Source organism: Hibiscus syriacus, unplaced genomic scaffold (genome assembly GCF_006381635.1).
Source record: "Hibiscus syriacus cultivar Baekdansim isolate YM2019G1 unplaced genomic scaffold, ASM638163v2 tig00112231_pilon, whole genome shotgun sequence".
NCBI classification, from domain to species: Eukaryota; Viridiplantae; Streptophyta; class Magnoliopsida; order Malvales; family Malvaceae; genus Hibiscus; species Hibiscus syriacus.
Window position 1 is genome coordinate 176,828 of NW_024063276.1, and position 11,300 is coordinate 188,127.

The 11,300-nt window shown below is 31.8% G+C and overlaps 1 protein-coding gene and 1 pseudogene across 1 annotated transcript; one reads left to right on the plus strand and one right to left on the minus strand.

Annotated features, from left to right (window-relative positions):
* Positions 1–5,031: 5,031 nt before the first annotated feature.
* LOC120176260 lies at positions 5,032–7,925 on the plus strand (annotated as a pseudogene).
* A 384-nt stretch (positions 7,926–8,309) lies between these two features.
* LOC120176267 (transmembrane emp24 domain-containing protein p24delta9-like) lies at positions 8,310–10,326 on the minus strand. Its single transcript, XM_039182718.1, has 4 exons — positions 10,123–10,326; positions 9,754–9,963; positions 8,618–8,694; positions 8,310–8,461 (listed from the first exon to the last, which is right to left on the minus strand). The coding sequence occupies exons 1-4, from the start codon at positions 10,321–10,323 to the stop codon at positions 8,317–8,319; spliced, it is 633 nt and encodes a 210-aa protein (XP_039038649.1). The 5' UTR covers positions 10,324–10,326; the 3' UTR covers positions 8,310–8,316.
* Positions 10,327–11,300: the final 974 nt, after the last annotated feature.

Consider the following 11,300-nt stretch of genomic DNA (forward strand, 5'->3'; position numbering starts at 1 on the left):
TAAAACCAATTTTGACCAAAATTTATTACGATGAACTAAAAAATTCTCAAAAATAAATGTTCATCATAATCATCTTTTCAACATACATGAGATTAAAACAATGATACATAATCATTTAAAACCAAAACTCATGCATGCTTAAAATCAAATTAGCAACCAAATAACCTAAATTAAAAACATTAAGCTTAGAGGTTACCCATTCCTTTTTCATGTGTGGCTAGAGCATCTTGAATATCATCACTCTCATCACCATTGCTCCCACACACCTACAAGAGACATTTAAGTAGATTTTGGTATCCAAATTTCTTTGGATCCTTGGATGTTAGTTTCAATGCCCCTTGTTCCTTTCGGAACCCATACTTGCCTAATTTTAAAACGTTTTCCTTTCTTCAAAGGACAAGTATGTTCCAAATGACCATGATAATGAAAATGTGAGCATATTGTCATTATTGAACTAAATGAATTATTTAAAATTATTTTTTTTTCTTTTGTTAAGCATTCAAGCTTAACTTTTAAATCAAAATTTTGTTTTTCAAAACTATCAATTTTTATTTTTGAAAGCTCTAAATCCTTTTTCAAAATTTCATTTTGGCTTTCAAAATCTATTTTTATTTTTAAAAGAAAATCGTTTTCAATTTTAAATTTTGAAATCATTTTCTTATATTTGGAGTTCATGGTCTCAAACTTCGAATATAACCTATTAAAAGCATCTTGTAACTCATCAAATGTATATGAATTAAATTCATTTGAGTTGGAAGATACCTCGGGCTCTTCATAAGCCATTAGAGACACCACCTTTGTTGGTTCTTCTTTCTTGTTTCCATGGATTTCCTCGAGCTTATTCCAAAGCTCCTTGGCACTTGAACATGAAGAAACCCCTTCATAGATTTCAGGACCAAATGCACAAAACAACATGTGCATGGCTTTGGCATTAAGTTGATCTTTCTTCCGTCCTTTGTCACTTCGCTTCTTCTCCTTCTTCTTTGGAGAAGAGTAGCCATTCTCGATTATCTCCCATACATCAAGATCATTGGATTGGATGAATACCTTCATTAATTTATTCCAATGATGATAGTTGACTCCATTGAAGTATAGAGGTTTGTCGGTTGGTAGGGAGTCTTCCATGTGGAACGAGCCGGAGGTGGAAGCCATCTTCTCGGTTGTGTAGGGAATTGATAGAGCTTCTTCTAGGATCATCTCAAGGTGGTTAAACCTTCTTAACGAGTTAGGCTCTGATGCCAATTGTTAGGATTTTTGGAAGCTCGAATCGACAACCGGAACGGTTTGCAAAGAGGGGTCGAAACGGTTTTGTGTTTAGGGAGTAAGGAGATTTAAAGATAGAGAATTGCACAGCGATTTATAGTGGTTCGATTTTCTCAATCAAAGTCTACATCCACTACCTTATCTCCTCACCAAGGATTTTCCAACAAATTCACTAATTTATTCTTTCTTTTGAGGATAAAGAGTAACCTTACAAACTCCCTAGTTTTTTCGGGCTAAACTAGAACCTTTCCGTAGCTTTTACACGGGATTAGCTAGAACCTTTCCCCTTTAAAAGGATAAGAAATGTAAACCAGAAAACCTCTCTAAGGTAGATGTTTACAAGATTGAGCTCACAAGAACAAAATATATACACGAGAAAGATAAAATAAGAATGAAAAACTCTTCTCTTGTGTTTGATTGCTTGGATAGTTGTTCTCTTATTTCTTCAAGTGTCCTTAGCTTGTATTTATAGCTTGGAATGTGTTTGAAGTCATATCTAGCCGTTGGGGATGTTTTGGAGCCGTTTAGGAATGATTTTTCTGCAGAAATAGGCTACCCAGAATGGGGGGAATCGGTACCCCTTCATAGGGAATCGATACCCCTTCATAATATTCAAATATTATGACCGTTGGGCTGATAAACAATGAGGGAATCGATACCCCCTTGGGGGGAATAGGTTCCCCTTTTACATACTGGAATTTTTGAGCCTCGGGGTACTGTTCATAAAAACATTTTTGTGCTCAATTTTAAATTAAAAGAACTTTGAAATATTTTTGTAAATTTTGAATAAATTCAATTAAGTCCAAATACATTTTGCCTTAAATTGTTATATCGAAACATAGTTCAACATTCTCGTTCAGTCGAAGAGCCTAGTGAAGTTGGTGTTCAATAGATCTCCCAGACTGATACTTTTTGCGAGGTGTGCTCCTTATGTGTCATATACCTTTTTTAAATATATATTTGAAATACCATGTGCACATGACTGTTTTATCTGATTTGAAATATAATTATTTGTTTGACTTGTTTAATATGATTTATCTGATTTAAAGTCTAGTTTCTGATTTACAAAGATTTAAACATGATTGTCTAATTCCTATTCTTTGGTTACTGTTTTTACTTATAAATAAATTTATCTGAACTCTGATTTTCTGCTACCAATGATTACTATCTTAAAACTATTTTTCTCCAGGGTACTATGGGATTTAGTATGAAGTCTCTGCAGGTTCAGCTCGGTCAAACTAGTAATTCCTTATATAGGTTCAGACCGATCGAACTGGTAATTTCTTATGGACCTAAGACGACTCTTAAGTGGGCTCCTGGCCTAATAGGCCTAATGGTAAGACCTTATGAACCCTAAGGTACTCCTTTAGGGTGACACCTCTGCTATGTGCATTGGGTAAGTCCTTATGGGCCTGAGGGCACTCCCCTTAGGTGGGCACCTACGCTTCGGCTAAGGTAAAACCTTATGGACCCAAGGTGCTCCCTTAGGTTGACACCTACGCCTTTTGAGTCTTAGGGTAAGTTCTTATGGATGTAGTTTTGGGGAAGTGCATATGGTGTTCGGTCGGAGGGCGATTATGAAATTTTAAACTAAAAACTCTACTGATGTTTTAATAACTGTGATCTGAACTGATTTTAAAAACTTAACTATATGTTTTATTTCTTCACTGTTGGAATACATTCCCCCAAACTTTTCTATTCCAGATATTTTGGATAGGCGACCCGTACCTGTCATTTGGAGGATTAACATATTCGTATAGTGATATTTTGTTGCAATGTATTTTATCTTCCGAGCTGTATTTATTTTGGGTGACATGTTCCTATATTTTGAAAATGTTGGTTTTATGATTTATACTGCCTTCGATACTGATGTTGTAATATTTTATTTTTATATTTAGTTCTTACGGGGACTTTTATTTACTGGAATATAATTTTAATATTATCTACTCTATTTTTAAAGATGTTTATTCAAAATATAATTTTAAATTATTGAAAATGTTTTAGAAAACTTTATCGAAGTCCGCTAGATCTGGTCGTAACGCATAGGCCGAATCTAAGGGTTACAAAACATATAGGAGTCATAAGCAACTATTTATATTTATTATCCATTTCTTTTTAATTCAGATAAGTTTTAAGAAAAAATATTTATTTAAAGATGTTAAAATTATAATGACCTATATTTTTTAGTCAACTTTCGGGTAAACTTTTTTATGGATCATAACCTTATATATCATATGAGTTTGAATTTTGTTCGATTCAACAAATGTATTCTTTTTTAGATAATTATGTTATTAAATTGATATTAAAAATTAATATTTAAAATATTTCCAATCATATTAAATAATAAAAGTAAAATTAATTAAAAATAATTTTACTAAATAAAATATAATAACTTTGAAATAGACTTTATAATCCTATTGAAGTATATAAATTATTTTAAATTAATTATTTCTAATTAATGTTTTAATTTTATTTTAATTAAATAAATAATATTAAAATTATAAATATATGTAGCATCTTTTAAAAAGTTATAATTAGAGTATTATTTAACAAGAATTGACTTCATCACAAAATTAAATTCTTTGACCATATACTGACTTGTACTAACCACATATTAATAAAAAAAAATCAAATTTATTTACCTTAAAAAATCAAATTTATTCATTGTCAAGAGTCTTTTTACTGAATAAAAAATATTAACTTAATGTAAAAATAATTGTCCAAATTATACTTAGAATTAAATTTTTGTTGTTTAATTTTTTTTATAAAAAATATATACCTAATATTTTCTCGATCTTTAAAGTTTTCATATGTGCTACGGGAAGACAATCGTGTTGCAGTCACTATGGCTAAATTATCTTGTTTTTTTAATGGTGGACACCTAAACGTGTAATAAAGGAAAAATATTAAATATATATTTTTAACGAAAAATTATTTAGGCACCAAAAATTAACTTTTAATATAGTTTGATCACTTATTTTTATATTAAACCTTAAAAATTGAGTGTGAGCAAAGTGTAAATATGAAAGTAAAACATTATTCTTAACTAGATTTAATATTAAAATCTTAACTAGATTTAATTTAAATTATAATTTTATAAACTTAAATTGAAATGTTTTAAATAAAATTTGAGTTAACATTCTTTTAAATAAAATTATAAAGTTAAACCTAAAAATTATTTTTTTTAATTTGATTTAACATCAAAATCTTAACTAAATTTAAATTGTAATTTTATAAACTTAAATTAAAAAAAATTAAATAAAATTTGAGTTATAAAATAAAATATAAAAACTCAAAATTTTTAATAACCGGTGAATTTTATTTTCAAGTTCAACTTGAGTCTCTCAATTCTTCATGATACATGTACATTACATATGATAGTATCATAAAATTATAAATATTTATAATTAAATTTAAACAAATTAACTTAATTAAATTTGATTAAACTCAAATTTCATAAACTTTAACTTCAAATAATTTCAAAATAATACATTTTTAATTTAACTAGATAAAATTCAATTTGATCAAATATTTTCCTCTACGTACAAACGCTAATCATCTTACATGTGTGTACTGTAAAACGAAACCATCAAAGTTTACAAGCTTGTATACGTGTCAATCACAGACGTCTAAAACCCCAAATGAAATCACATTAGTAAGGTGTCTTTATCATCTCCTCCTCACCTCTGCCCCACATGAGAAAAAAGATGCGTGGATAACAGTGAAAAACCCAGAGTGATGTCGTTTACTTTTTCTTAAAAAGGCAAGGGAAAATTTCGAGAGCCACCGAGCCACGATGGACCACTCGCCATCTCAGGTTCTCTCCCTCCCTAATTCCCTTAATTTTATTTTTTTGTCGAATTGTTAGCTGATTTTTATTTTATTTTCCAGAGTTTTCAGTTGATTTTAAAGAGAACTTGTATTTAGAAAAATAAAATTAAAAAGGATGAGTGAAGTTTTCGAAGGGTATGAGCGGCAGTATTGCGAGCTGTCGGCGAGTCTTTCCAAGAAGTGCACGGCTGCTTCTGCTGTGAATGGAGGTTACAGTTTTTCCATCCCTTTATTTTATTGCTGATTAAAAATTAGGATTTGATTTAATTTTTGAAAATAAAAATAGTTTGCTTGATTAAGAGATATGAAGAAGAAAAAACAAGATCGGATCTCCTTTATTTACCTTATTTAGTTTTACTTATTTTTAGAATTCTCTATGTCGTTGATATAGATTTGGGGAACTTAAACTTTTGACAGATAATTTCAGGACTTTGAGCTAAAAAGGTCTACGGAAGAATTTGAAATGCTTTGAATTTAGGTGATACATTAAAATTTAGAAGGTAATTCGAAGTATAAAGTGGAATGCATGTTTTGATTGTGAAGAAGGAAGGCTCCTTCATTAGATAGGTATTAGTTTGCAGTTATTTAACTGCATGCCAGTATATTTTAGTTTGCAATGATTAAACATTAAGAAGATTCTGAGTGTGTTCTTAATTGCATGTATCATGATACTGCAAAAAAGGAAAAAGCTAGCTCTTACTCAGACTTGGATTGAGTTTCAAATATATGTGTGCTGGAGATGTGTATGGTTAATACTTTTGTTAACATTTTTCAATGTATTTGGAGTGTTCTTGGAGGGTCACACCAAATGTATTCCGTATACAAATACTGTAGCTCTGTAAGAATTAAATTAAGCAATTTCTGGCCATTTAATAATTGCATCGAGCTGATATGGGTTTTAGAGTATATCGTTCAAGGAATAACAAAGATTCAATGTATGTCTACATGGAATAAAGATTTTATTCTACTCTATTTTAAGAAAAATAATCTGTATGAGATTACCTTTGCTTCTACTGAGTACCGTGTGAATCACCAAATTGGTAAAGAGAATATATACCAGTCACCAAGGAGTTTGGTATAGAGGTAACTCAGGCATGTTTGATACATGAATCCAAATTTTATGTGTTTCCTTTTGTTGAATAATGCGGTTTGTTTTGTAATTCATTAAAAGGTCTTGGATGAGAATTTTTTTTTTCAATTTGTTTGCGCATTAGCGTTTATAGTTAGCCAATTGTTCTTGTTCCAATTCTTAATTGATTTTCTTATTTGCAGAGCAGAAGAAACAAAAGCTATCTGACGTAAAATCTGGACTAGAAGATGCAGAAGCTATTGTACCTGGTCCATTGCATGTTTCAGATACCTCATTTTTTCTTTCCTTTTTTGAGTATTGAACTTGATGTTGCTTGTTTTGTTTATCAGATTCGGAAAATGGACCTCGAGGCAAGAAGTTTGCAGCCAAATGTTAAGGCTGTGCTTCTTGCCAAGCTACGGGAATATTAATCAGATCTTAACAATCTCAAAAGTGAAGTCAAACGAATTGCATCCGGAAATTTAAATCCATCTGCTCGAGATGAGCTGTTAGAGTCTGGAATGGCTGATGCCCTCACGGTATATTTCGGTTCTTCTGTCTAAAACTTTAATGTGCTGTGGTTCTATCGCTGTTCTGTTTTTTATCTTTTGATTTGTAAATGGTGAACATGAAATTGGCATCAGCTAATCAAAGATCAAGATTGATGACAACTACGGAGCGGTTGAATCAAAGCAGTGACCGAATTAAGGACAGCAGAAAAACCATGCTAAAAACAGAAGAGCTTGGGGTTTCGATTCTTCAGGATTTGCATTCACAGAGGCAATCTCTCTTGCATGCCAACAACACGGTATCTCTTTATGGTATATGATCTCAAATTCTCTTCAATTAGTAGTATGATCTTTTTAGTTTTATTTTCTTGTATTTTAGTTGTAGTTTCCTGCAAACTCTATTTAACAATTCATTAGTATGATGTTAGTGTTCATCCGGAAAAAATATCACCCTGCCAACCTGTAGCAATCAGGCATTATTCATTTTGTTCTCCCTGTTTCGTGCTGACTATTGCATGAGCTTTCTATGTTGAAATCTTATTTGATAGTAGGTCTTGAAATTTCCTCCCATGAAATGATGAACCTTTTTGTTGGTCAAAATACTGGGTAGTCCTAGTACTACAGTCAAAAGTGTGATTTAATCCCTTTACTATGGAGCGGATTAATTTAATTTTTTTATGTTTGATATTGGTGCAAACAAGTGGCATTGAAAACAGTCTTAATGGAAAACCTTCTAAATGCAGATTTTTGATATCTTACAATACAGACTTGTTGGTGGAACATACGCTTTGTCAATTTTGCTGGTTTCCACCATTATCTATTCTAGAGGAATTCAAATGAACTTTTGAGTTGACATTTCAATCCCATTTTTATAGCGCTAACATGCTTTTTCGAAGTCTATTTATCTGACCATAAACTTACCCCGTCAGCAGCTGCTGTGGTTGATCGTGATTGTTTCCATTGCATGAGCATGCAATGCCCAGTTAAACCTTAAATTTCTCACATGAAGACGTAATGGTTGATCCTTTGAAGAATGATGTGTGTTTTGGTTACACAGCTTCATGGAGTGGATGACAACATTGGGAAGAGCAAGAGAATTTTGACATATATCGAGGAGGATGAGCCAGAACAAGTGGATCATAGGTATCATTATGTCCCTCCTCGTCGTTGCTGTCATCGTCGTTTTGTACTTCAAACTTTCTAAATAGTCTACATTTGTTTATCTTCAAACTTGTTTTTCCAGGTGTGTTTCTTTTTGGGATAAATAATGTTTTTCCTTTTTCGCAGTTTGAGTGTCAATATGAAATGCGTTCTCCTTAAACCCAAAGACTATTATTCATCATTTCAATTCTATTTGATGACATTTAAGATCGTTTTGCCGCCTCTTGCACTTTAGCTTTTAAAAATAGTTAAAAGGTAAAATTTAATTAAACAAATAGGAAAATTCGTTAATGTGTATATGCAAAACAAACAATAAAGGTCCAACCTAATTGATAGATAAGTCTGATTTCATAAGAAAACCGATGAAGGTACTTGAGCGTGACCCGTTTGAATCCAAAACCGAGCCTTAGAGAAGAGAACGAAAGCTACAAAATTTCCATATTAATCAAGTCTATTATCATAGAATCTTGGAAACGAAGAGGACTAGAGGAGCTTCTTCCTCTCAAAAAAAGTCTTAAGATGCCATATCTGCAAGCCAGCCACAGACAAGCAAAGAAGCAGCGAAAACAATCCAAGAGTAGCCATTTTGGTATTTGTTTCCTTGTTAAGTTGTTGCATTTCTTCTTCTCTGTAATAACAAAATGTTGGATAAGAAAGCATGGAATGAATGCTTATAATCTATGCTATCCTTCATTTTGTTTATTGAAATATAAAATACAACCTTTAAAACAATTAAATAAATCATGAGTCGGACTATCATAACATGGCAGTGGATTTTTCTTACCTCTCGCGAAGGTAAAACATCTCTTCGTGAATGACAGTGACAGTGTCATACAGTTTCTTCAACTCAACTTCCATTGTCTAGCATAAAATGAGAGCAATATTTCAAGTGTCTAACCCTCATAAATAAGGATATAATCTTTTAAGAATTATGGCAACTTAAAACATGAACTCATCAAGTGGACTCAGTTGTAAAAGAGAATGTTGTTCTTCCTAGATCTTGGGATTAAGGAGTTGTATTTGCAGGGTGTGTGTTGTCAATAGCTTAAGAGAGTTCTTAATAGATATTATCTTATAATCACTTTAGATTATTGAAAAAAAACCTATGGTGGAGGGCAGGCAGATGATGTCTGTGAGGCTATGCAACTTCAATGGTGGAAGAGATTTCTCAATAAGTTTGATATTTTTTTCCTAATGTGTGCTCAGTTTAGTCCCGAGATTTTCTCTTATGTATCATTTGGCAGGTAAGAGCTATGATTCTTCACGGGGGCCACAATCCCCTATTTTCTATAATTAAAAAAAATACATGGGTAAACACCTAATTATACCTCCTAATTTTAGTTAATTTTTATTTTGCCCCTATGATTAATTATAATTTGTCTCCCCTGAATTTTTATGGTTAATTATACTTTGGCGCTTTGAACTAGTATCCTGACTACGTCCCTAATCACTAGAGGTGGAAAGATTTTCTTTTTTACTCTCGTACATTTGAAAGATAAAAGTAATTATTATAGTTCATATACCAATGAAAATTAAATCCTACTCGGGATGAAATTCGAACATATATCTTAAAAGTTACCAGATATTTTTTGTGTGATATATCAACTATAGGATTTCTATAACCCGATGTTTTCTTGAGTTCTAACTTCTCACAATCCAATTATTTCTGATAATGTTATTTCCACCCTAATTCACATCAAGTTAAGCAATCAAAGTTCAACAAATGCTTTATATCATCTGTGGATATACCCCCTATTTTTTTCCTTAAATTGCCCATGCACAACATCTATGATTACGTATTCTAAAAAAAATACAAACTATAATCTCAAAACTTATGAAGGAAAAACCTAAAACTAGATTCCTATATTAGAAGCATAATCTCAAAATATATGAGAAAGGCCATGGGAAGAGAACACATACTTCAACCTGGCCTTTCTTAGCAACATTGGACCAATCCTTAGCGGCAACACCACTTTTCCAATCGAAATCAATGGTCATTCTCACAGGAGGATTGTGCCTATTTGCCCAAAAACAAGTGGTGTAATCCCCACCCTCTGCTGCTGTAAATGCAAATGTACCTGAATCCACTTGATCCCCTAGGTGATGACTGTTCCCCTTGGGTGAACTCACCTATCAAATTATCATATTCCAAACACGACATCAAACAAAACAACCTCAAACGAATGCTGACGTTGTAGATAAGAGTAAACTGGGTGAAAAGGGTCACTTCATAATGGATCGATCAATAGATTAGATATAAAAAAAAAAGGAAAATGGTTGAGAATATACCCTCACAACAAGTTTATGAGAAATAGGCAAAGGGCCATCTTCATTAGGGTTGATAACGGTGTATTTGCCAACAGTCATTGCATTTGCCTTGATGTCTTCTGCAATGCACTTGGTTTTCCCAGATTCCAACTCAAACCTCATCGATTCCCCTAACATTAATCCTAACATTATCACACATAAACCCAGTTTTATTCCCCACATTGTCTTACAATATAAAACTATATTCCCAATCCCTTTTTTTTATTTTGTTTTTATTGGAAGAGATCTGTTTTGGGGGCTGAATCATAGGATAGAGTCCTTTTAACTGATATAAACTTAGTAATTTTGTCTAATTTTAAATGTCCACCACATCATTATTACGACTTTTTCAATGAAATATCACCATTTCTTTTATATTTACATTGACGCCTTTGTTTATAAAAATAAGACAAATACCTTTAACATTGAGGTTTATATGATAAACTCATCTCCAACTCTAAAACAACAGCAGCAAAAAAACCAAGGCTTTGAAATACAAACTCAATCTTCATATATATATATATATTGAATGTAATTACACAGTTTAAATTTTTTCAGTTTTATATAAATTTATGACAGTTGGACGAGAAAATAAACGATTAAGATTAATGGTAAGAAATGAGAAGATATATATATGATATATCATAAAGCCAGTATCTCAAAGCCTTGTTTCTTGCTGCTGGTGTATATTATTTGATGAGGAAGCTTGGTGATGAAGAGTGTTTATGTTGAAGCATTTATAAAGATGGGAAAATGGCGATGGATGGATTGTGGACCATATATATATATATATATATATATATATATATATATTACAACATGATGAGTAATTATTACATTCAGAAACTTATTCCCATCCATTTCTCTTTTTCTGGGTGTAACGGTGATGTTTCGAAGTTCAAAATATAACTGATTTCACATGTATATTGTTGTTTAGCCATTGAGCTGTCAGATTTCGATGGTTCTGAGAGTTGGATAATAAACGAGTCATTAAGAAATGGAAAGGAGAACAACATTATCTTTTATCAGTGAGGTTACTTGATGGATCTACATTTGTTATTTAAATCTTAATTAAATTGATATAATTAAGTTTTAGAAAAAATGTAGGTAGGAATTTATAGAGATCAAATTGTTCCGTTTCTCAGCTCGTGTGGAATGAT